Source organism: Drosophila mojavensis, unplaced genomic scaffold (genome assembly GCF_018153725.1).
Source record: "Drosophila mojavensis isolate 15081-1352.22 unplaced genomic scaffold, ASM1815372v1 contig_16, whole genome shotgun sequence".
Classification (NCBI taxonomy): domain Eukaryota; kingdom Metazoa; phylum Arthropoda; class Insecta; order Diptera; family Drosophilidae; genus Drosophila; species Drosophila mojavensis.
In genome coordinates, this window is record NW_025318693.1 from 2,304,675 (window position 1) to 2,332,398 (window position 27,724).

Genomic DNA, 27,724 nt, shown 5'->3' on the forward strand with positions numbered 1-27,724 from the left:
AGTCTTTCGATGAATGCCGACAAATGAAAACTATTTCAACAATCTGCACTTTATAACTGAACCTGCCCAATGAGGCAAACATCGTTCTCTGGCGCCACATGGCTGCCTCCTGCTTGTTGTTATTGTTGCTTCTTTTGCTGCCCTGCTCCTGCTCCTGCTGCTCCTGCTGCTGCTTGTTTGCCATTGGATTTTGGTCTACTGGTTGGCAACGGCTGCTGGCAGCGCCACAAAGCAGATAACAAATATTTGCAGGAAACCATGAGCCCCTTAATTAGTGTAAAGAAGCTCTCGAGTCGCCCTCCGGCTGGGGGCTATGGGCTGGGGGCCGTGGGCTGGGGTCGCCAGAACTCATAAAATGCCAGCAAGGAAGCAATTTATCAAAGTTTTGTTGCTTAATTGTCGTCCATGCGGTGTTGGCATTGAAAGTTTGCCCATTTGCTCGCTCCAGTAGGCAAATAAGGGGGCGTGCCTATGCGGCTGTTCATTTGCCAGTTCAGAGTGTGTGTGCGTGTGCGTGTATGTGTGTGTGTGAGCTAGAGCAGCAGTCTCTTATGAGAAAGGACAGCAAATATCATCGATTTTGCCTGACTGCAGTTTTCAAGATATTTTCCACATCATAAATACATGAGTACGCAGAGGCTGGGTGGCTGGACAGGTTGGAGGTGGGGGTGGGGGTGGGCAGGCGAATGCCGAGCTGAGCGCAAACACACGGCTGCTGTGGGCTGCCGTCGCATTTATAACAATTTAAAATTGCACGAAAAAATGGCAATAAAATCCCACAGACAAACGAAATTACGTGACCAATGTGTTTTATTACGATTTTATTGCGAAAATGCGAAGAAGTCAGGCGGTCACAGGGGAAATGGGCAAGGAGCGAAGAGGCAGGGGAGAGGCAGGGCAAACCGCAAATATGACTGCGTCTGGGAAGCGCTTTATTATTTATCTTTCGGCTGAAATCGGCACAGAAGCCAAACAGAAAGCAGAGCTACGCAGAGCAGGAGGTGAAACTGGAGCTGGAGCTGGATACGGAGACGGAGACGGAGCAGTTGCTGCCTCGTGTGGCACGTGAGCGTCTCGAACGCGAGGGTTGCAACAGGAGTAGCGGCTGCTCTTATTTATGCCTTAAACTTCTCACGTGTCAGGTTAATGCGATATTTATGTGCTGTCACCCAACGAAAATGCCAAAATGTAACCCCCGCAACCCCCTCAGGACAGGTTCATCATTTTGCCTCGCATTTCCTGCTCGAAAAACTGTGTCAGCCAAGTGATTTAACCACCAACACCACGGGGGCTGCAGCACTCGCCAAAGGGGTGGACTGGCCCAGGGGTTGCCGCCCTCAAAAACACCATAAATGGCCAACCAAAAAAACGCCCCCTGGGCGAGCGCTGACCAAACTGGCCGGGAAGGCAAATGTTGATATTGGTCTATTGAAATTGTATTTAGTTTTGTTGTTGTCAACATTTTATTAAGTAATTTGCATACATTTACACAGCAGCATATGCTGCCCAAAAAAAGAAAATAATAAAAAAGTAAAATGAGCGTATCGGTGTGGAAATTAAAGAGCTGATTATAATGCTAATAAAGGATTTGCATCAGCCATTCATTATAATAAGCTTAAAAATATATTTAAAAAATTTTTGGATTTAATAGATGCTTCAAATATATGAATATAAAATTTTTACATTTACAAAATAAATGTAAATATTAATACGATATTTATAATTTTCGTTTTTATCAAATAAGTAAAGAATATTGAATATATTATATTATTTTTTTACTTTAATTTAAAAAAATATATATATATGAATAAGCCAGAGAGAAGAGACTATTTCAATAAATAAAACGAATTTCCTGCTTTGCATGAAAAATATACTTTGACTAAATAATTAAGTTGCTTAACAACTTTACTGAGCACTCGATTGCTTTCATATTTATGATATATTGCACTTTACTGGGAGAGCCAGTCATGTTGATCTGTGCCAAAAAAAAAAAGAAACGAAATATATATAATATAAATATATATTTACAATACTCTAGACTCTTGGCAAAAAAAAGTTGTTCAAGAAAAATCTTGGACCAATAAAAATGATAAAGATTTGCGCTGGATTTTTTTTTTTTTTTTCATGCGGAAATATAAAATTGAATTATTGCATGCAATTTAAAAACCAACAAAAGCTGACAGCAGTCGAGCTTTTAGCCAAGCAACAAAAGCAACAACAGCAACAGCAACAAAGAGCATTGCCAAAAAATTTGTCAAAATAATGGCGTCATTCTGCAGTGGCCGCCAGAGGGCTAGCCAAAGGGTCTGGCTGAGCGGGGGGATGGGCGGTCGATTGGATGTGGGTGTGGCGGGCGTGGCGAGCCGACAAAGATGCCATAAGGCAGCAAGGAACCGCCGGCGCTGCTGGCGACGCCATGGTTTATCCTTTTATCCTTTATCCTTATGCTTTTTTGCACATTATTTGCTTTTGCAATTCAAAGCGATTAAGTGAGACGACGCGGCGCAGGCGAGGATGGCGACTCGAGTCGACTCGACTCGACTCGACTCGGGGGTCATTAAGGACGACATAAAACATGTTTTTGTTGCAATGCCCATAAGTATCTGTATCTGTACATGTATTTGTGTATCTGAGTATCTGTGTATGTGCAAGCCGTTCGCGTGCTAGTCTATAAAAATATTGCATGCCTAATGGCAAAGCCGAAAGTCGTATAACTCAATGCAGCCGCCGCCTAACCCCCAAAGCTAAGCCTAGACAGCTAACTGGCCATTAGCACAAGCGGTTGCAGCCCCCATGTCGCATCCACAATAAAAAACAAAAGGCATTTCGAAAGTAAGCCCATTTAATAGAGCAATTATGACCAGTTGAAAGTCGAGAACGAAGCTGAGAAGCGAAAAAAAAAAAAAAAATACAAAAATGAAAAAATAAAATAAAATGAAAACTGAATTGAAGCAAAGTCGAGCGTCGCGGCCATATTTCAAAGTGTTTGCCCGTAACTAATTAAGCAATTAATTTTCGAGCAGAGGCCGCTGTGAAAGGCAAGCGAGATACACACACACACATACACACCCAACACATGCATGCCCAATATGAAATGAGAACAAGTTCAACAAACTTTTCTCGAATATAATTTACAGGCTGATGTGAAATTATTTATGCCTGCCTGCCATATATACTATGTGCTACTCGGTGCACAGCCCATATCCAATTGCTTGAGCCCAATCCTTTGCCTTTGCCTCTGGCTGTGCCCCTCTCTCTTTCTCTCTCTCTCTGTCTCTCTCATGCGTGCGCCGCGGTGTATGCAACACTTTTCCTGCGAGCAGGCCTCGACTGTCATAAAATATGTTAAACGTCCGAATTGCCGGAGGGTGTGAAAACTCGAATCAAAGAGCAAAGCAAAAGCACGCTGAATATTTATGATACGATTAGCAGACTTTTGCCGTGTTGCTCTGCAGGTTGCAAGGAGGCCAAATTTACGCTGGCCACATAACTAAAGCGGTAACCGAGCTGGCCCTGGCAGGCTGTGGCAAGGCTGCCAATTAAGCTGGGAGTGTGCCGCATGAATATGTAAATAAAAGCAGCTAATAAGTGGGTGTTTAATAACCGGATGGCCAACAACCAAATGGCCCAACGGCCATTTCAGCCCAACCAGCGAGGGCCCGAAATGTGAGAGCAATGCGAGCTGCGAGCTGAGCGCAGTTTGTCAACCGACAAAGGTGAAAAAAGGGGCAGCCCAAAGGGACGAGGAAGCAGAGTGAAAAAAAGGTAGCATGTTTAATTTGCGTGGCATTTGCAGCTGCCTGCGGCAAAAAGATAACGAAATAAAACGTTTGTCGGCATGGAGCAAAACGGGGGGGCAGCAGAGCAGCAGAGGGAGCCGAGGAAAAACAAAGGCAGAAAAAAGGCAAAGCCAAAAATTGGTTGTAGCGCAGTGTAAACTAATTAAACGGCGCGCAAAAGTGTTGCATGTGTTGCGCAACACACACACACACATACATACAATATATATTTGTATATAATATAAATAAGTACTAGAGAGAGAGATATATATATATGCATAAGGATGGCCGCAAAATGGCAATAAACGCGTGGAGCCATTAAAATTATGATTAAAATTTAATTTAGCGAAAATAATCAGACGCGCCTTTGATTAACTCCAAACGAGCGCGTAATTAAATCAAAAAAATATGCACGGCAAAAAAATAGAAGAAGAAGCGGTGGAAATGCACGGCCCATGAATTCCATTAAAATTCAATTAAAAATCGAAAATCAACAGTGAAAAGCGCAATAAAAACTAATAATAATCGCAAGTTAATGGCCGCTCATGGGCGCCGCCTAGCGTTCAGTAGCTGCAACTGCTCGACAAATATGCTTACAGCAGTAGTATATGTATGCTGTATGCGCATTGTATTGGTCTATGTATTGGTGTGCATGTATGTGTGCACGCATGTAGCCCGGCCAGGAAAACGCATTTATTCATTCATTATACGCAGACAATTAAGTACCAGGAATTTCGTAGCGCCATAAATCGCTGCGCGCCCAACCCCGCCTGTGGGGGAGGGGGACTGGGCACACCCCATTCCCCCGTATTCCGGGCAAATTGTCAGGTCAGCTGAAAATCTACATATGCACTGACCAAACAACTATTAAACTATGTCGGCCCGCCCGACCGGGCCGAGCTGAGCAATGGCTGCGAGAATTTTGGAAAATTTTCAATTTACTCGCTGAACGGCCATTTTGCATTTGGTCGCGAGCATCATGGCCTCCACAAACCGCCCCCGAAGCGTTCCCTATAAGGGTGGCACAGCGGCCAGGTCAGTTTAATTGAAAATTCTTCAAATCATAGTGGGAGCGAGAGAAACTACTCTTAAACTAGGCAGAGTCAGGCTTAAAGGATGGCACAATTGCAGTTGAATATTGAATTGAGTATAAAATTGACTCTTAAATATATATTGATGAGAATAATACAAATTTATTTTATTTTAACATCCCTCAACTAAATGCTAAAATACTTAAATTTATTCATTGAATTGAAATTGAATGATATGAAAAACTAATTAATCCTGATGCCTGCCATTTGATATGCTTAATGAATATAACTCACAGCTTATTAAAACGTTGTCATTAACGTGAATTCTAAATACAGATATATACATATCTATATTTAGACTTATCATAAGCCCTCTTACCCTGCTCGACTTATTAATTGGAAAGCCATTTCAGAGCCTTTCTTTATCTCTGCTCGCGAGTCGCTTATCAGTAGCTCGGGAAATGTAACTTGTGACGCGTTCGTATGGCGGCTTACTTTTGTGAGTAGCTGTATGAGTGTGTGTGTGTGCTCGAATGTATGCGGCTCACAAGACATCAAATTACTTTCGTATGCAAATCAGCGGCTTTTCTGCCGACTTTTTTTTTTTTTTTTTTGTTGCGCCGTCCGCTGCCTCAACTGCGAATTTTTTCCACGCCCGGGCCGCAACATTGGCAGACAGTCAGAGAGCTACAGATAGCAGACACGGCATTTGATCGCCACCAAATTTATCTCAATGATATGCAGATAAAACTAACAAGTACCAAGTTTCGTTATTTCCCTTTCGGTTTCCCTTTTGCCCTGCCTTCCGCTCCCTCTCTCTGCTCTGTGGCAAGAAGAGCCAGAAGAAAAAACTACATTAGCAAATAAATTTATTTAGCATTACAAAAAATGAGGTAGCTGAGTAGCTTGACTTTGCAAAGCAGGCGCGAGGGCGGGCGGTGCTCTGTGAGGGTGTGTGTGTGTGCGTGTGTGTGTGTGTGTGTGCGTTGTGGGTGTGCGCGGCCGCCATGAATTTATTTAAGATGCTTATTGATTGGATTTGATTTTATGCTATGGGAAAGTAAATTTGCGCAAATAAATTTAAATGAGGGCGTTGAGTTTGCAGTTGCTTTCGGGCCCCGCCCATACCTCACCACTTGTGGGCAGGCAGCAAAAAATGTCTATTTTTTTTTTTTTGTTCAAGGGAAAACTAAGCTCGCATGTGTGCACATATTGGCAGCAGGCACTGTAGCCACACGCATGAGTAATTTTCCAATTTTTGTTTCGCATTTGCAGCTAATCTGGAAAATGGATTTTTCTTCTAGCTCGGAGTGGGTAGACTTCGTTTTTCTCTTAAGGGATATCTCTTATTTATTCATTTACTTACGATAATCTGATTGTATCTTGCTTTGTCAATGCTGGAATGTGGAGGAGTTTTGAAACTTCTTGATGAAATACAACACTTACCTGAAAGATAAAAAGAAATATATATTTAGTTGAAATGAAATTAAGTAATAATTTTAATTACAATAATATTAATTAGGATATTTTCAAGTAAATACTTAATTTACATTTTATTTTGAATTTAATTAACTTAATTTAGTCTCGAATACAATCAACTAAAACATGCACTTCAACAACACTCATAGTTTTTTATATAACTCTCAGCTGATTTTTATGGCGTGATTTTTAATTACGCGCCCAGCTTGGCTGTGCTCCATATTTTTGTGGAATAATTGTGTAAAATGAAATAATTAAAATGCAGCGCATAAAGTAACTTAAAATGCTTTAACGACCTTTTGTTAATAACGCAAAGTGCAAATGTTCTCTCACGCTGATTGTTGCACGGTTGCACGGTTGCCCGGTTGCACGACTGCAGGTTGTACGACTGCAGGTTGCACGTTGCACGTTGTCCACTGGCCATTTACATGCGTTATGCCAACTTCGGCTGCAACAACAATTGCAGCTGTGCGCCGCACGCAATTTTCATTTGCTGCTGTTATTAAGTGATAATTGAATTTTTATGCCAGCGCCAACAGGCGACGCGAAATGAACTTCAGAGCCTTTTGCAATTATGAGAGAGGTCAGCGTGACAGTTAAGATGACCCACTGCATAAAGTGAAGCTGCAGCTTAAAGGTGACTCAGCGAGTGCAAAGGTAAAACTCTTAGCTTGCTCTTAAAATCTTATAAGATGAATTTCATTTATTTCTATCTGTCAATTTATATACTTTATTATTGTATTTATATATTATTTATTTTTATTATTATTTATATACACATATTTGTTTTTAATTTATAATTTTTTACTGTTTTTTATTTTATTTAATATTTATTATTATTATTATTATTATTTATTATTATTTATTATTTTCATTATTTATAATTTTTTTTCCGTTTCAAATGGAATATTTTATATGCTTTGAGTGAATTATATTTTTCAATGTTTTATTTGACACTTATTTGAATTTTAGCATACATATTTTAATATTTAGCATTTTTACATTATATTTTTCATTTCACTATCTTCAACTGTTTCTCATGCACTTCTTTACGCGACTCGTCCCGCTGCTCTGGGCCATGTTGCCGCAACTGATGTCAGCTCTTTTTCCACTAAATTGTGCCGCCAACTTTCTAAATGGACAAAATTGCCGCTGGGCCATAAATCAGACGCTCAGCGCTGGGCCTCAATTTCGGGGCATGTAACGCACTTTCTAAACAGCACGAAAGACCCAGAGATAAAAACAAAAAACTGGGCTAACAAAAAACTCGAACTGTATGACAATTGTTGTGAAAATGTATCAACAAAAAAATACAGAAGAAAATCAACAGAGAAATATAGGAAAAAAAAAGGAAAAATTTGCACTGCAGCTGCTTTATGACAGGTCGACCTGCGACTGTGTCAGGCAAAAACCGCAAACGGTGCAAAAATTATGAAAATTCATATTGCCGCACGCACTTGGCGGGAAATGCGGAAATTTGGCACGGCACAGGTATTTGTCCATTGTCTCGCTTTTTGTCTCATTTTAAGGCATCGCTGCGGGCGGTGGGCGTGAAATTTGCATGCGTCAATGGAATATGAAAATTTAGAAACTGTTGCAATTTGCAATTTGCAGTTGCCGCAGTGGCAGTGGCAGTTGCTGGGCATTTTGCGTTGATTTACGGCCAGTTGCTGGAACGATCATAAATCTCTACCACGTGTGCGTCTGTGTGTGTGTGTGAGTGTGCGTGTGTGTGGCAAATATTTTGGTTGCAGCGATTTCATGCCCCGCAGACGACAATTGCATTGCACTTGGGCCCATTTAATTTGTGCAAAATAAAACAAAACTAAAGAAGCAAAAACTGCGACGACCAGCAAAAAAAAAAAAAAAAGGAACAAGTCGCACACATTTCACGCGGCTTCCACAAAAGGTAAGAGTCGGCCCGAGCCCCGCCGCCGTTCCGGAACGACAACGAAAAACAATTTACAAAAAGCACGCAGCGTTTAGATCAAAAGCAAAGACGACGTCGCCAATGGCAGGACACAGCACTGCAAAGGACGCTGACAAAGAGAGTGAGAGAGAGAAAGAGAGGGGGAGAGAGGGCGCACCAACGATGCTATACAACGCAAAACACATCATTAAGTATAAAATTCTTAAAATGGAATTTTAAATCATTAAAAAAACGCTGCAAAAAAGACAACAACAACAACAACAGCAGCAGCGACCAACGAGGAATTTGCAATGCGTTTGCTTTATTTGGCAGTGGCTCGCTGAAAGCTGCAGCAACAGCAGCGGCTGCCACATGCAACCAATGTCCAAAATGGTTGTGGCAGCAACAGCAACGGCAACGGCAACAGCGGCTACAGCGTGCAGCATTTTTTTTTTTATGTACACGCCAAGCCAAACAGCTTGAATGGAAGTAATGATGCTGCCCCAAACGTTGTCCAAGTCTTGAGAAAGGCGCGCAGTTGTTGCATTCGCAATGAGTTGCTGTTGTCGCTGTTACTGGTTGCTGCTTGCTGTTGCTGCTTGCTGGCTGCAATGGCAATCAGCAACATGGCCGCCTGGGCAGCCAAACGAAGCTGAACTGCCATCGTTGCTTTTATCGGCATTTTAGCTCTTTTCCTATATGCAACACAGTCCCGGCTGCTGCTGCTGTTGTTGTTGTTGTTGTTGTTGTTGTTCTTGTGGCTGTTGTTGCTGTTGCTGTTCGCTGCTGCGCTTTTTGGTTAACATGTTGCCGCTGCACGAATTCTATGTTGCACTCGGAATTTGAAGTAAATAATTCTTTGCTGTTCGCCTGTTTTTCTTTTCTTTTTTTTTTTTCTTTTTTGTTGCAAGTGCTTCGTGCTCGTTAAGCATTTTGCTCTGCGATTTCTTTTCTTTTGTTGCTCTCGCTGTTCCTCATAATGCGCCACCAAAAAAGAAGGAGAGATATATTTATATATATATATATATATATCTAAATGTCTAAAAAGCAAAATAAAAAGGGCGCGCCAGCTGCGAAAAGTGGTTCCGTTTCGTTTATCTCATGTTTGGGTGCGTTCTGCCGTATACCCTCTCTCTATATATGGATGAAGCATAATGCGATGAGTAAAGTCGTTTCAAGTAAGCGAATCACTTGGCGGCATAATGACGTCACTCCTGCCAGATATGGCTAATGAAGGATTAATGATATATGCATCTACTCTAGAGCTAAGTGCATTAAATGGCAAAGCAGTTAGCGAAGTGCCAAGGAACGAGAGGAAGTCAATTCAAAAGAGAGCAAGGAATTTCTGCAATTCCATATTTTACTTGAGAGATAAACTATAAAGCAAATCACTATGAAGAAAAATTTTCAACTTCAATTTATATTTCTTAGAAAATAATTTAAGATTTCTATATACTTATCTTTAACTCAATACCAAACTTCTGCAAATTAAACTTCCAAATTAATGTTTATCTAGGTGATATAATTTTTGTGCTGATTTGATTTGACTTTATAATAATATATATATTTTTAATGACATTTTAATTTTTTAAAAAAGAAAATATTGCTCAAATGCTGCTCAATCATCTTCTGCTCCTTTTTCCTTTCAAAATTAAACTTGTCTGCCTTTCTGCAGCACTGCCAAAACAGTCCACATTTGTAGCTGGCAATCAGAGAAAACGCGCTGTAAGCCATTAAAAACTCAACTGGTTCTGCATTTGTATTTGCAGGATCTCCATCTTTTGGCCTGGCCAAATGCCGGGCGATGGTAGCGAGCAAATAAATTCAATTTGCGGCTAGTCGACGAACTGCGACAGGTTTTTGCCGCATTTATCATCGCATCAACATCGAAGACAGCGACAACGGCGACGACGGCGACGACGACGACGATGAGGACGACGAGGACGACGAGGACGAGAGACAGACACACATGAGATGGCAGCTACAAATGAAACGCCATTTACCAATTTATTTATTTATATAAGGCGAATATATTTTATAACCCGCAGCAAATGCAGTCGAGCACAGAGCAGAAAAGCAAAAAGAAAAAAAAATCTTTGCTCGAAGAAGGCAACAACAGAGAAAAAGAGAGGAAAAAAAACACAAAATGTTGTATGAAGTGACCAAACTAGTTCGTTAAAATAAATTCGAGAGCCACTAACAATGTTGCGCGGACAGACGGACGGACGGACAGACGGACAGACGAACGGATGGACGGACGGACAGATGGGCAACATGCAACGGCTGCCGCAGCAAAGAGCAAAGAGCCACAGCCAGAGACAGAGCAAGAGCCAGAGCTCGAGTCTCAGGTTCCAGTTTGGCTCCATGTCGATGGATGCGGCAGGGCGAAGATGTATTCCTTTTGGGATGTTTTTAATTTTTCTTTAAAGTCGTTAAGCGTCGTCGTTTTTTGCGCCTGCCTCGGCCACGTCCTCAGCCTCTGCCTCAGCCGCGGCCTTTTGTATGTGCCTCCGTTCGTTAGCTTGCAATGGAGCTGGGAGCTCGCAGCTCGCAGCTCGAAGCTGGGAGCTGGGAGCTGGAGCGCGCCATTGCCATTTGCTTCCTGCGTGCCGCCGCGTTGCCTTTCTAATGGAGTTTTGCAGATAACAGGCAACGACAACGGCAAAGGCAGCAGCAAAGGCAGAGGCAATGGCAATGGCAACAGCAGCTCCATCTGCAGCTTCTGCTTGCCTCGTCTGGCCCCCTCTCAGCAGCTGCTAAGCATAAACACACACTTACACGTACTTGGGGCAATGGAATGAAATGAAATTAAACCCTTTTCGGTGACTGCTGCCGAGGAGGAGCGCGCTGCCGCGACCGTGAACAACGACTGGTGGAGTGGGGGGAGCTTGGGGCATGGGGCATGGCAAATAGTTGCAAAAAATTAACATTATTGCAATTTCGCAGCCTCGGAACGGGTGTACGCGACTAACAAGCAATGCCCCAGGGACGCAGAGGCCACGTTGGCGGAGCAGAGCCTTACCTGGAGCCCAACCAAACTCTCGTATAATTGAAGATCTTGACTGCGTCGAGCCAAAACAGCGGCACATAAATTGAAAATCGTTTAGAAAATTAAAGAAATGAGTCTGTGAATTGCAGCCATAGAGATGCACTAGCTGGAGCCAGGCATTGGCTGCATCGAGTGGACTGGCTCTGCTGCCTGTGGCTGCCTCTGCTGCTGGCCATGGCTCAACTCTCGGCTCGTATTTCTATTTACTTTTTTAGTTGCAAATGGCAATGCCGACAGGCGAACCACAATGCCAGCTAGAGCTAGACAAGTGGAGCAAAACAAAGAAAAATTGCAAAAGAACTTTTTGCCATTTCTCTAGCCATGCCACGCCCCGCGCCGCCCCACCTGCAATCCCCCCGACGACAGGCAGCATATGCAAATTTCTAAAGTTCTGCTGCAGCCAGCGAGAATTGCGAAGAGAAATGGCGACAATTGTTGGGCACTCCTTGAAGAAAATGATTTCCTTGCTCCAGGAGAGCTGCCTGGCACTGCGAATAATTCACAAGTTAAGGTGGAAGTTTCATTTTATGCATTTCTTAAAAATGTCTGAAGTGATTCGCTTAGTTTGCAGTAGTTTTTTACCTTCAAATTTATTGCAAAATAAATTCAAGTCCAATTGTTTTAAATGAGCATTCAAATTGAATTAAAAGTGCTTGAATAAGTATGTAGCTTAATTTTATAATAAAGTCAGAGACTCGAGAATTTTAAAGTCAGAGACTCGAGAAGCTTTAAAATACTTTTTAATTAATCGAAATGAAAAACTTTAACAAAGTAGATCTCTTTTCATTTTCAGGCCTAGCTCAAGGCAATTTTCCGCAGTGAACAATAATAAACTAAAAGCTTGAATTGATAAATAAATATTCAAAAATTTCAGTTATTCTCTCTGCAGCTAACTAAAACTTGAATAGATAGAGCTGCTGTCGCTCCATTGGGAGCTTAGTGGATCTGCAGCGCTGGTAGTTTTTACCTACGCGAACAGCAGCTGTCGCAGCCAACATTCAATTGCAGCTCTGATTGCGAATCAGCTGCCTTTGGCGATGGGCAATAAGCCGCTGCTGCGCTGCCGCCCGCTGTGCCAGCATTGATAACAGCCATTCGCCATTCGCCATTTCAGAGTCCTGCTCCTCCACATTCCAGCTGCCTGTGTCGGGGCTCTCAATTCTAGAAATCGCGCATTTACTGCCGGATTTCTAATCTGTCTTCGCGTGCTGTTTGCTTGCATGCGAGCATTGCAGAACACGAGCAACATGCGATGCAGTGCCCCGCCCTAGACCCCATCGGCCCCAACCTCCACCTTCAAGCGGCAGCCTCATGCTGTGCTGTCCTGTTGTCCCTGTTGCACACACACATACACACATACACAGCATGCTGTACTCTTCACACACACACACACACACACACACATACACACACATTTATGCAAATGTCGGACCATCATAAAATTGGATTTGGCAGCTGATTCGGCGGCTATTTTAAGCCGCTTTTTCGCTCACAACATTTCTGAATTAAATTGTTGGCCTGCAATATAGAAATTAAAATTAATTTTAGCCAATGCTTCAGCCATAGCGTTTATTTATTTTTAGTTTTTCATGTTTCCACATTTGTTGTTGTTGTTTTTGTTTTTCTGCGTCGCAGATTTTTCAAATATTTTTTCGTTTTGGCTTATTTTTAGTCGCATTTTTGTCGCATTGCGAATCTCTGTCGCTGTGCCGCTCTGTCTCTCTCAGCTTTTTGTCTCTGGGCCGACTAAATAAATTTCGTTTTAAGCGTTTTCGCCACACTCCATATACAAAAGGAGCTGCAGGAGTCGCAGGAGCAGCCAGCGCCCAAATAGCCAACGATAATAAAATAAACAAAAGGTTTGCCGCCAGCTTTGGCCAGCTAAAGAAAACGCAGCACCGCAACGGCTAAGACGAACCTCGATGGGGCCGGAGCAGGGGCAGGGTCATAGTGGCAAGGGACAAGGGGCAGTGGGGCATTGCCTGCAAAGGTGAATCGCAGTTGCTGCAGGTTTGCCAGCTTTTATTTGTGTGTTTTATTGTGGGCATATCTCAAAAGCGAATCTTACGGCGGGTCGAACTGCGACGTGAAACAGATAAAAGAAGTAGACGAAGCAACACATGAAGAGAACACACACACACACACAGACAGACACACACGCGAGCACACAATGGCCATGCGAATACATAGCTAAATAATGGAGAGCGGATAAGCAAAAGAAGACTACAATAAAATCAATAGAAATGCGGCACTCTGCACGACTCAGAGTTACCCAGTAAAAGGAGCTGATGAGCTGGGCAAATATTTAAGTACAACGAATGACTGTAAAGATATTATTATAAATTTAACAAAATATATGTATCTAAATTTGATATGTAAAATATAATTATTAACTTTAAGATACATTTCAATATATTTACAATTTTTTATTTCATTTCAATTTATTTATTTTAGAAAAAAAAAAATATAAATATATATAATAACCAGTAACAAACAGTGACCTAAATTGAAATATAGAATATAAATATTAGACATTACATATATATTAGATATATAAATTTGGCGCTGTTTGTTTATCTCGCGAATATCAAAGAAAAATATTGAAAGAATTCTAAAATACACAACAAATATTTTATATTTGAACAACAAACGCTGCCTAATTATAATTTCATAGTTCTTCGAATTTTCTTGATAATTAAAATATTTAAAATATATTCTTATTAGGAGGTGCTGTTAAAGTCGCGCACAAATCGCCAGCAAACCGCACACAAAACGCCTGAAATACTTTTGGCTTTGGCCGCAACAATCGAGCCCATTTTGCAACATTTCGCCTATCGCCCAGCAGCCAATGCCTCTTGCCGTAGCTGGAGAACTGCGCTTTATGCTGGCGGCACCAAGGCGCTGGCCCGCCTCCGCTCTAGCGCCTCCTCGCACATATGCAAATAATGCAACATGCGGCGCAACATGCGACTCGAAGCCACGTTGCACGTTCCGCGTACTGTGGCAGCCCAAGACTGTGCGCCCAGTGCGGACAGGCAGCCATGCAGACAGACAGAAGGACAGCAGGACAGCAGGACAGCTGGCCTGGCAGTCAGACAGTTTGGGGTGCATCCGCATCCTCAACTGCCTTCGTGTATCGAAGATGAATAAGGAGCTATTTTTACTTTTAAATCTTAAACAAGCATTGCTGCTGCTGCTGCTGCTCTGTACTCCCTCTCTCACTGCCCCTCCCATGGGCTGTTGTCGCTGCGGATGCGGGTCTTTTGTGGCACTTTAGCGCTGGCGGTGGCAAGTTTCTCAGGCCCCAAACCCGAGACACAGACGCAGCTTGATGATGTTGTTCGTTCTACGTTCATCGATGTTGCTCTTGCTGTACTCGTACTTGTCTCATGTGTTGTTTTGTGGCAATGTCATCGAACTATCGGCAAGTTCTCTTCCATTTTTTGTCGTTTCTTTTCAGTGTGTCGAGTAGACAAAACAAATTTGGCCACGTATGTACGTAATCCATAATATCTCTGTAGCTCTAATCCGACTGGCTGGGCTCACTTGAGTTCATGTTGTCCGAAGCTTCAGGTGTTGCTGTTGCGGTCACTCGAACACTGCCAAGAGATAGTTCGGCATCCACAAGATACTTTAGTGCCGTATGTCTGAGGCATCTTTGTGTTGTGGGCTTACGGTCTTAGCTAGTGTGCGATTATTCAGACACTCGCTCGCCTAATCGCACACACATACAAATACAGACTCAAGAGTCGCCCCAGACATGAGCATGGCAAATGCACATATTAAATTTTTGAGAACTGTTTGGGTTGGGGGAGGGATGGGAGCCGGGGGCAACCAGACGACTGAAATCCTCATGTGATTTATGCAATTAGCACTCAACTAAGTCTGCTTAATGAACGACATGCCGCTGGCAACAGTCTGGCAACGCTGCCAGGCGGCGAACCGTGGCGCCAATGAACGCTCCGGCAACTCCCACGAAAATCAAATTATGGCCGTACACACAGATACCGGACAGATACAGCTGCTGCTTCAGCTGCTGCTGCTGCTGCAGAGTCCCTGAGCATAATCGAATTTCCACGAAAAAAATCCACATAATGTGCCGAGCAATTCGACATGGCAGCAGTCGACCGATCGGGTTCTACTTTATGGCCTGCCAATTGGTAGGCAATTTTAATGCATATTTCATAGCCCAACGAAACTTGGTCGAGGGATAACGCCTGATGTCCCATTGCCCATTGAATGCTTGTCAAGCTCTTGTTAAACTCTGCCTTCCTTCTCCCTCTGCTCTCTCTCTCTCTCCCTCTCTCACAGCTGTTTTAGGGGGAGTTGTACTCCATATTGAATTATGATTTATGAGTCGAACATGTTGTAGCTAGCGCAAGGGTACTTAGAATATCTACGTGTACAAGTGTATGTGTGTGTGTGTGTGCCTGTAAAATGTGCGCATATGCGCTAGTTAGCGCGACCCAAGTTAGGAGCTCTGAGTTGGAATCTGAAGTGGTTGTCGTCCCAAAATAGCGACATTTGTGATGCACTTGAGGAGAATAATAGAGAGAGAGAGAGAGAGAAAGAGAGAGAGATATGAAAAAAATGGAAACAGTCGCCATGTTTTTCACAATTCTTTTGCGCGATGGGAATGTGTGACAAGTCAATGCAGTGTAATTGGAGCTGCAATGCCTGCAATGGCCCAACAATTATCCCATTATCTCATTTGGGAACATTCACAGGATGTGCATAATCTCTAGAGTTTATCTCTGTATAACAGAAATTCAAATGAAAATAAATTTAGAGAATAAGAATTTAGGTATGTGTATGTATATTAAGACTTCATTTGTGAGTTGTGTCTCGATGAGTTTTCGACTTTGAAGATATCAATTTAAATGGTAGCACCATCATTTAAAGAAAATAGAATGAGTCGAAGCCTTTTGCCTGGATCTTTGCCTTTCTTACTATGGGTTGAAGTAATGAAGAATTCTTAATTGTATCAAGTAAAAATATACAGGTTAGATTAGAAACTCAGTGTTTTGATATAGATTTAAAATATTGAAGAATTCTTATAAACATTTATGATCACGAAATATGAGCTACAGCATGTAATTTAGTTTTACAACTTTTAAAAATGTATATATTTATTTATTTTATTTCCTTTTACTTATTTTTAATTTTCTGATACCTATAGTTTTAAAATTTTTAAATATATTTATAAATAATTATTTTATTTTATTTATTTATTTTCTTTTTCATATTCTATAGTTTTTAAACTTTTAAATATATAAATATTTATTTATTTATTTATTTTTTTTTTTTTTAATTTAATTTTATTATTTTTCATTTTCTGGTGCCTCTAGCTTTACAATTTTTTATTATGTTTATAAATAATTATGTTATTTTAATTATTTATTTTCTTATTTCTTATTATTTATTTTAATTATTTTTTTCATATTATATAGTTTTTAAACTTTCAAACATATTTATTTATTTAATTTTTTTTATTTATTTAATCTAGTTTATTTATTAACTTTTGGATGCCTATAGTTTTTAAACTTTTAAATATGTATATACTTATTGGATTTATTTTATTTATTCCTATTTTTTTATTATTATTTTTTTTTTTTAATCTTTTGATGCTTATATTTTTTATTTAACTTTTAGATATGTATTTATCCATTTATTTTATTTTTTAAAATTTATTTTTCATTTTCTGATACCGATTCTGACAACTTAATCTACTTTCACAAAAAAGATATTTTTATAGGGAAATAAACATGTTTGTGAATATAATATGATGGAAATGTTCTACAAACATATTATTATAGGTATCATTATAGCCCTACAGTGAGTTAATTTCATCTGCATGTCTTTTAGGGAAGTTCTCTCTATATTGATGGCTGCTGTTCAGCTATTCAAAGAGTGTTTTTGGTTTATGTAGTCGTCGGGTATATGTTGCGCTTTGAGCAAAACACCCTTGACTGGACTGGCCCATTGGCCTGCTAGACTGTTGTCGACTGTCTAATCACCACAGCTGTCAGCTACACTCATCCGATGCGACACTGAGTGGCGAGTGAGGCTATTCAAGTGTCGTTGTATTTTAACACGTGAGTGACTTTTATACGTGGCCATTGTCTGGAGATGAGTCGTTTTAAAATGCCAGCCCAGGCCCAGGCGCAGGCACTGGAAAAATCACACATACGCGCGAAAGGGAAAAGGCGCGGGACGTGCGGTGAATGCGGTGTGCAGTTGTGCGGTTTGTTGTGGCGTGTTGGTGGGGCTGTGGCTGGGGATGGGGATGGAGATGGGGATGGGGCGGCGGTTGTTCTCTTAGGACCGCATAAAAATGCCATATAAATGTGACACTTTAAATGCCAACGACCAAAATAGTTTTGAATGCAGAGGGGCGCTCCGAGAGGCAGAGGGGCGGAGTTACTTCACGTGACGAATTCGTGACGTGGCAAACAAACGAACGAGAAGAGGAGCGAAAAAAACCGGCAAATAAAAATGAAAATGGCCAACTTACTTTTATTTGCATTTTCAAGTTTCTGGACATTGCGCGAGGAAATTTTGTTTTTGTTGCCGCTTTTTTTATCGCTAGAGACATTTGAATTTGGCCACGTTCTTCACATTTGTGTGTGTGTGTGTGAAAGCACACGACAACTTGCTGTGCACATTCCTCATTTCAGTTTAGCTCGTTTCGTTCCGTTTTGGATTTGGTTTGGTTTGGTCGGGTTCCTTCCTTCCGCTTTGCGGGCTCTTCACACGACACATTTTCCACAAGAATGAGTCCAGCGACATTTGCATATGTGTACCAGTGTCTCTCTCTGTGTGTGTGTGTGTGTGTGTATGTGTGAACTGTCAACGCGCCATAGAACTGTCAACTTGATGGTAATTCTGAACAAAGCCATGAAAACTGCCAACAGGATGAGGCGCTGCAGCTGAAGGGCTTGGAGACTCTGCTTTCACTTGTCGCGTCGCCGTCTGGTTTTATTTTATTTATTTTTTTTTTACATTTTCTGTGTGTTGGCCAAGACAAAGGCGCTGATGGATTCATAGAAATTAAATGGCGTGCTTCGCCGTATTTCGACACAGACAATTTCTCATTTGAAATGCATGCAAACATGGCGTATTTATGAGGCCGAGCCGCACCACCCACCCACACGGCACGCCACGCCAGGCCACGTCGCTGCCGCCGGGGTGACTGGCAATTAGTGCGACACTTCCGCTGCATCTTGAGTGCCACATCCGACGGCGATGGCACCGCCTGATATACACACGGCAGCAGCATGTAAGCAGCTTCAGCTATAAATCAAAGGCTGACAAATGGGAAACTCTATGGAAAGACTAGTCGTATATTCTAGGAAAGTTCTATCTATATATCAGCCATCAGCTATTTGCTCTTATCAGCTGATGCAACAGTTCATTGTGGACATTTGCTCCAGCTGAACTTTGTCTACGCCTCTGACTGCAGCGCCCAATCAACGCTCTTAATTGCAGCCATTATTTTAGCATTTTTGCATTTTAAAATTTTTTTCTTTTTTAATAAAAAGAAACTAATTTATTTTATATGCATGCGTGTCATAAATCTTAACGATTTATGCTCATTGCAAATTTATTGGCAGTTCCACATAAAAACAAAAAAACAAAAATTGCATCGAGAGGAAAAATGTTCAGCGCCAACAAAGTTCAAACAATCAACGCCATTGTACGGACTGGTGGGCTACGGGTGGTGGGTGACGGGCAGCAGGCCAGTTCATGCTGTTCATTTTGTCTACAATTCACAGTTTTCATATATCGATATATGCACAATTTACTATCAGCAACAGCCGTAAAGGCAGCGCAGCTCAGCGCATCGCATACTCGAGCCCAAAAACAAAAAGCACACAAAAAGGCAAAAAACGGCCAGTATATTATGAAGTCCCAGAGCTGCACTTCAATTAAAATGCATTTTCGCAGTTTATGAGCTTAATCTCATAAACAATTTTTGCATTGTTGCAAAATCCTTTTTGTTTGTCGCGATTTCTGACTGTCAGCAGACGGTTTAAATACATTTTGTTAAATAAACTGTGCAAAATAAATGTAAACTGTAAGCTACAGAGGTGTGATCAGAAAAATGCTCATGTGGAGTAGAAATTTAAAGTAAATCAAAAATTATTACATTGTTTTTTTTTTTTTCTATATAATATATATGATAGATAAGCTTGATGAAACAAGTAAAAATTAGTTTTTGGAAATTTCTGCTGATACAATTATATTTCAGTTTATATAGCCGCCTTCTTAAAACGAAGAGCGGAAAAATAAATGAACTTGAAATACTCATAAAAATGTATATTTTTATATAAATTTAAGAATAATTCTATTTTTAATTTTCACTATATTTTGTTATATTTAAATCTCTTTTTTTTAAGGTTATATTGTTTAATATATGTATATATATTAATATATATATATTTTTTTTTGTGTGTTTATTCTACGAAGGAGAAAATATTTTAATATATTTTTAAAAAATATAAAATTTATTATTTTTAATTTATATCTTTAATTTGAAATTTCGAGAAAATTTCGATTTTACAATTTTAAAAATTGTATTTTACTAGATCTGTATTAATATTGTTTTATAATTTTTCATGTTAGTTTCATGTATAATTAATATATTATATTGTTATTACCATCATTTTAGGCTATTCGATAACTAAAAAATGTATATAAATTATTTAGCATTCAATTTGTAATTATTAAACTAAAAATCAACATATACATATATTTTCATAGATCAGTTATCACTCAGCTTTAATAGTTTAATATTCGTCTATCGCACTCCTCACTCTCCCCAATCTCAATTGCTCATGAAAATTGTAGCACTACCATCACTTAGCGCACCTTCCTAAGCTCTGGCTCCGCTCTTCTCTCCTATTCAAGCATTAGAGAACTTCTTCAACCTGTTTCGTTTGCTCTGCTGTCGCGTTATACATTTTGCTGCTGCTGTTGTGTGTGTGTGTGTGTTTGTTGTCTTTTAATAACTTTATAATGGCGTGTTGTATCACGCGCTCGAGCTTCGTGTGGACACGCCCCCAAAAAGCAGCGATGCCTGCCAACTCACACACACACAGCCCCTGACCCCTGTGCCTGACAAACCAAACAACAATTGCAAACTGCTGCGAGTTGCTGCTGTTGCTGTTGCCGTTTTTTTTGTTGTCTGTTGTTTGTTGTTTGTTGCTGCAGTTCGTGCGATTCTTTTTTCGGTTATCGACAATTTTCAATCTATGCGCATAACTCAAGTGTCGGCGCAGCAGCAGCGGCAGCAGCAACAGCCACAACAAAGCCCGACACCCCAAAGCTCGACCCGCATAACAGCGCGCGAGCCCTGCTGCCCTGCCCCTCGCCCGGACTCCCACTCCCCCTCGTTCGGTTCGAGGCATATGTGCAACTTCCGTGCACGTCTCTTAACTGATGCTGCGTTGCCTCAGCCTGGGCAGCGGCTCGATCTGCGGGCCCCGTTTGCATCAAACTTGGCAATAGGCAGCAACAAAAAATAAAACGAAGCAAAAAAGCAAAGCAATAGAACAACAGCGAAATAATATTGGCAACATTTTATTGCACTGTGACCTAGAGCATCTGTGGCAGCCACGCTCGCTACTGAACCTACTCGATTTTGACTCTGGTCGAACGGGACTATCGTGGCAGCGCCATCTCGCTCTGGGTTCAGTACAGCAGTACAGCCGCCACCTCCTTATCGCCAGCGTCAATAACAAGCCACCCGACGACATTCATTTTGGTCCACCCTAACGTCGCACTCACTCTGCCATGCCCCAGCCTCTCCGAATCTGTCCGGCTCACATCCTTGTGCGTCTCGTTTTGCAGCAAAATTTACATCCTGTTCGGCTGATGGTCGTTTTACTGTTTCCGTGCCGGACTCCCGACCCGGACCCGGACCCGGAGCCGGACCCGGTGCCGGACTTGGAGCTGTGGCCATTGCCACTGCCGTCGTAGCAGGTTCTGCAACGCATATGAATATTTTGCAGCAGAGGCAACAATAAAATCCATGACATCATAAATATCGATGCGTTGCCATTGCGAGCATTTTCGGTGCGGGCTTAGCGCACACACAACAAAACAGAGGAGAGCAGAGCACAGCAGCCAGCAGGCCCGCCAGGGTCATACATTTCGTTGGATGGGTCGTTGGGGGCGTGGGGGCACACACACCCGCAGCAAGGCGCCGCGCGATAACTCGATAATTATGTCCGCTTTTGTTTATTTCGCACATCGATTACAATTTTCGACTGCTGTGGGAGCCATTTTGTTGGCCTGTTGGCCGCTTGGTCGGTTGGCCGGTTGGCCGATTGGGTTCTGGCCCGGTCAGCCAGTGGCATGTCCCATTAGATGGGGCAGTCGAGGGGCTAGCTGCATACGTCATAGTCTCAGCACTTGCAGAATTTACAAACTTAACCTGTCCGATGGGGCAGAGCGAGAGAGCGAGAGCGAGCGGCAGCAGGAGGGGCTGAGGCGGAAGTGCATCAGTTGGCCCCAAAAGGCAAACGTAACAGGCCCCACAGGTGAAGCAGGCAGCCAGGGGGCACCTGTCTCCCTACCTCTATCTCACCCTCTCACTCTCTATATTTCCCTGTCTCCGTGTGTGTGTGTGTGTGTTCGTCTGGCGTCGCCTGCTGCTCATAAGTAAAACGTTGTGAGCAAAGTTTTATAAATTATCCTTGTGAGAATCCTTATTTATGGCGCGTGTGCAATTTTCATTTTATCGCAGTAAAAGCAAAGTTAAGTTAAGCTGCCGCCAGCACCCATGCCGCCTCCCCTCGCCGCTCCTCGGCCCCCTTCAGCTGACTGCAACTTTGCCAGCAATTGGAGGCGTTGCAGCAGCACCAACAGCAACAACAACAACAGCAACTCGACTATCTCACTCACACTCATTCTTGCCATCTCTCTCTCTCTCTCTCTCTTTGTGGCGCTCATTTTTTATATTTGCCCCGGCGAACTTCAATTGTTCAGCAACAAACACACCCACACACACGCATTTATAGCTCCGACTCTCAGCTCAACTCGAAACCAAACCAACTCGTATATTGCATAAATGTCTGTCCAAGATTCAAGTGTTGCAAAACGCACAATGGAAAAGCTTTCAATAGATTCAGTGTTTGGCAATTCAGAATCCCTATTAAAATATTTTAAAATTTTAAATATTTATAATACAAACACTATTAGACTTAAGTATTTCCTTTCATCTAATGTTCGTGGTCTCTCAAAGCTCTAATTAGAATTCTCAGTTAGACCACATTAAGTCTCCAACAATATTTTCACATGGAAAAAGTCGTATGTGGAAAGTCTACCTGAATTTCAATATATACTTTTCATTATAACAAACTCTAACAAAATGTATGCATACCAAAAATTCGTTTTAACAATTTTAAATTATTGACTAATTAATTATTAAATGAATTTCCCATTTCACAGATTTCATATCTCTCTAACTTTTTATATCCCATGTAGAATGAAATCCAAGCTAATCAAGTTTTTGTTTCAAGAAAATAATTCAGAATATGCAATAAAATATTAAAAAATATAAAAATATAAAAATTAATCAGTATTCCAGTGTATAAACATAATCATCTCAAAGAGAGACGTAGACATGATTGACATTCCCTGCATCTACAATAATGTCCTATTCACTCATAAATTGAGAGATTAAAACTCTCTGCCTTTAGTTCTTGCCCATTGTACAGACACTTGCCAGCCACGATTGCGGTGGTTGGGTGGTGCTGTGAGCACGAGAAGGAGCAGTCGAAAATGGAGATCTCTCGTTGAGCTGCCAAAGTTTTTTATGGCCTGCATATGAATATTATGCGCTCGAGTATAAAATGTTGTTGGCCACACTTCCTACGTTTCACTTCCTGCACTCGAGTCGACTCGCCTCAGCTTGCCTCGCCTCGTCTCGAGAGCACATCTTAAGCACACATGCATATCTTATACTGTTGTAGGTGGTGGCGGCGCGGGGCGGGGGGCATGTATATACATCTAACTGTTTCCATTGCCTCCACTAACAATGCACAATAGCAATAACAACAGCGCAGAGAAAACGCTTTAAGAGACGGCTTTAACTTTGAGACTCAAATCCAACAAAACAAAAATACAAAAAAAAGAGAAAAACAAAAATCTCCGCACTTGGCCAAAGTTTTCTTTGTTTTCCCTACAGCCATCCCGTTTGCGCCCACTCTTCTGCTATCTCTTTCTGTGTGTATGTGTGTGTGTGCGCGCAAAAAATATTTAGCTAGCAAAGTTTTATTGGCAAAATCTGTTTATGGCTTTTGAATTTTAATTAGTTTACATTATGTCGAAATGTTGCTGCCTCGCTGCCTCGCTCCTTGCCCCTGCCACCGCCCGCCACTCCTGCCACTTGTGGCAGCCACACAATGGAGCCAGAAGAACTAGTGTCCTGGCTGGCTGGCTGGCGAGAAGAGTTTTCATTACTATTTGTCTGCTGCCTTTCCGCACAGCAGCCGCAGCCGCATTTTATGCGCAGGATACAAATGTACATGAATAACTAAGCGGCAATAGGACTCCAGTTGCTTGCGTCTGCCACAGCCTTGACACGGCAGCAGCAGCAGCAGCGGCAGCAGGGGCAGATACAGACGCCATCCCAGTCGCAGTCGCAGTCGCAGTCGCAGTCGCAGAGATGCTGTGCTGCATGCGGCCTCTGCTTGTGGCAGGATCAGCGCCAAAGTTTGCCAGCTAACTGCGAACGTGCCACGTTGCAAATTTTAATTCGACAAAAACATGCAACTGAAATTGTTATTGGTTATTTGCAGTAGCTGCCACATGCAACTTGGCCCAAATGTAAAGTTGCATCAAGAGTCTTGACTGAGCCTAATATTTTTTAGAACTGACTATCGCAATATTATTTTACTATATCTATAAAAATATAAAAATAATATTACGACAGACTTTGATTCTTGTTCTAAAACTGATTTTATATTTAATATATTTTAATTATTTTTTAATTTTTTTATACTGTGAATAAATATAAAAATATAATATTTTTTATATAGAAATAAATATATGTACATTTAACAAGCTTGATTCACAATTTAATTGAATTGCATGCCTTTAAGTTTATAAACCTGATTTTATATACTTTACTTCAAGAAATTATTGCTAGCTACATATTTCATATTATATTATAATTTAATTACAATATTTTAATTTTTTTATATTATATTAAATAAAAATCTTCTTCTATCCATTCAACACAATATCTTCAGATTTAATATCCTATATTTCCAATTAGATGCTTTAAAAAATACATTAATTGAGTTTATTTTTGTTTACTTTTTAATTTATTTTTGTCAATTGCTTTAGCTTCAAGCACTTGGCCATAAATAGCCAAGGAAAACTTGGCAATTGGCTTTAATGATGGACTACAGTTGCTCATATATGGCAGCGGCTAATTAACGATGTTGCATGCCGCCTGTGGCTGCAACACAGATCCAAAATGGCGACAACTTAGCAACAGCAACAACAACAAAACACGTATAAATACATACATATGTATACATGTATGAAAACCTTTCTGCAATTCAGCCAAATTTGATGCAGTGCAGCCAAGCGGCGACAGCAGCAGCAACAGCAACAGCAACAGCAACAGCAGCAGCAACTACATCAGCAACAGCAGCAACCAGAGAATCGAGTCCACTTTTTGCACATGTTTTTGCTACTGTTTTCAGTTCATTTCAAATCGTTTCGTTTGTTTTGTGTGCATTTTTATTTAATTCATTTTTCACGTTTTTGCTGCTGCTGTTGCTGCTGCTGCTGCTGTTGTCGTTGTCGTTTGGGGGCTGCAAATGTGCAATTAAAGAAACAGGTTACACGCCCATAAATCTTGAAATGCTGGCGACTTCGACGTTGTTGTCTCAGCCAACAAGCAGCAGCAGCAGCGACAGCAGCAGCAACAAAAAAGCTACAGCAACTGTTGCTGCGACACAGCGACTGTTGCCGCTGCAAATGTATTCGTATTCACATGTCTTAATGCTGACAGCATTTTTGTGATTGTCTGATTTATTGCCAGCCAATTGATGACAAATAAATTACGTGCATTTTTTGCCGTTTGCTTTTCTTGCATTTTAGTTTTTTAGTTGACGTTTTTCCTTTTAGCCGGCTTTGCCCGTTTTTGGTATCGCGTCGGCCTTTTTTCTCTTTTTTGGCTTTTTTGTTGTCGCTGCTGCTGCTGCTGCGTTAATGGCTGTGGTAATTACTTTTAATTGCCATTGTAAAGTTTTCGCATCGCACCAAAAATGGCAGCGCCTCAGCATCTTGGCCGGGCCCCTCTTGGCCCTGACCACTTCCCATGACTTGGCTCAAGCTACGCCTTGGCTACTAGCTGGCGCCATTTGTATGGCCCGAATAACTATCTCAAGTGGGAGCTTATATTTTTTAATGTATGTTACAAGCAACGAGCTGTACCTATAAATCGTTAAATCAAATTTTGAAGTCTGTTTTGGAAAGTCTTTTTTTTTTTTTTATTGAGCAGACAGTAAATGTAAATATTTAAATAATTATATGTTAACTAATAAGTAATAAAAATATTTTTAAAAAACTCAGAGTTTAACTATAGATCGCATTTTGTCTATTGCTTATAAATAGAAAAAAAAATTTTTTTTGTCTGAATTTAATAAGACTCAAAAATATAGTTTATTCCTATGCAATTCATATCTAAACAATAAACTTTTTAAAATAATTTTAAAATAATATATGTATAATAATTATACAAATGGAGACAACCTCGAATTTAAATATAATAAAATTCACGATGATTGCTCAAAACGGAATTAAATAAATATAAATATATTTGAAATATATTTATAATGAAATATTGAATGCATAATCTCCTGTAAATTGTTCTATATTATTATATTCTATAATAAAAATTGTATAAATTCAAGGGAGATATCTATACAACCCCTCGCCTCATATAATACTTCATAAATAAACAAAACCAAATCAAAGTACATCAGTCACTTGAATAACACTAAATCTAATATATAATCTAAATAACAAGTTTGCTTATATAATTAATTGCCAACATCTTTAGTTATGGTTAGTTAATTAGTTTACTGAACAAACACTAATTACAGCCTTAGACAAGTCATAGTATTAGCTGGTTCAATGATTAATGATTAATGATTAATTATAATGACAAATAATATGAAAACAGGTTCATAAAAATTATCATGCTTATATCGAAGCAGTTGCTAAATTTTAATCACTGCATTAAGATAAACGCATTGCGAATAAAAAACACTTTCTTCGACATTTATAACACGCTGCTCGAATTGATAATAAAAATTTGTTTATCGCGATTGTTATTAACTTGTTATAAGCTTAATTTATAAACATTTGCGAGATACATTTTTATGCGTTTTCTTTTTTATTTATATATATTTTTTTTTCGGGCTGCCCTTCGAAAATAACTTGAATACAGCTCAATTGGCGTTTGTTGTTTTGATGTTTTGATGTGCCGCCCCCTTTGCCTTCAACACTTGTATATAAGAATGTGTATATATATTTTTATAAATATTTTAATTATGCGCGTCACGATTTTGTACACAATTTGAATTGGGTTGACAGCGTCGAAATGTTTGTCGTTTCTCTCTTAATTTTTTTTTTTTTTTTTTTTTATGGGCTATCTTATTAAGTTGCTGAACGCTCAGGTAAAACGTGAAACTTCCCAAATATATACCTTAAATATATTTATATAAATATATACATATATATATGTATATATAACGTGAGCTAAGCTTGCAGTCGACATCTTTATAAATTGCGCCAAAATAATAAATAAATAAAAAAGAAAACCACTCGACATAAATCAAATGAGAGATTTCGTTGTGTTTCTGTGTGGAAATTCTGCGGGCGTGCTGCGATCGGCATCGGCTCGCAGCTGAGGCCCTCTTGGCCATCTTTGGCTTAGGTGTCCCGTTGTGCAGTTGGCCAAAAAGGGGCATTCGAATACAAATACAAATTCAAATTCAAATTCAAAGTTGAAGTCGAATCGAGCATTGCGCAGTGCGCTGTGCGCTCTCGTAGCTCACGAAATGTTTTATATCTCGCGCATATTTAAACAAATTCGGCTCGTTAGTTAAGAAAACGAGTTTGGGCCAATAGCGGGCAAACGGCTGGGGCCAGACAATCATAGCAAAAATCACGAAGTGTCCTTAGCCAGAGCAGCAGGGCAGCCAACTGCGGCAAAGGAAATGATTGCATTTAAAATTCAAACTCGACTCGGATTGTTGGAAAAACAGCTGAAGTCGGCGCAAAAGCCATGTCGCCACGTTCTCATGCCGGCACAGGCAGACAGGGAAGGAAACGGGGAGATGACACAGGGACACAGGGGCCAGGCGCTCGGTGAGAGGCTCAGCGGCCATTTAGGCCGCGCCAGTCAACGAAAAACTTACAATACAAAAGGCAGTGGAAGCAGTGGAAA

General features: G+C 40.7%; 1 protein-coding gene across 6 annotated transcripts in view; it reads right to left on the minus strand.

Annotated features, from left to right (window-relative positions):
- LOC6573700 (homeotic protein ultrabithorax) overlaps nt 1-27,724 on the minus strand; it is a 100,443-nt gene that overhangs the window by 25,326 nt on the left and 47,393 nt on the right. Inside the window, exon 4 of one of the 6 annotated variants that reach the window (XM_044007225.1) lies at nt 6,150-6,256. The exons of the other annotated variants lie outside the window; for them this stretch is intronic. Within the exon in view, the coding sequence (XP_043863160.1) occupies nt 6,165-6,256 (92 nt within the window). The 3' untranslated portion in view covers nt 6,150-6,164. Of the gene's footprint in view, nt 1-6,149; nt 6,257-27,724 lie in introns of those variants that run through there. 6 annotated transcript variants of the gene reach the window in all.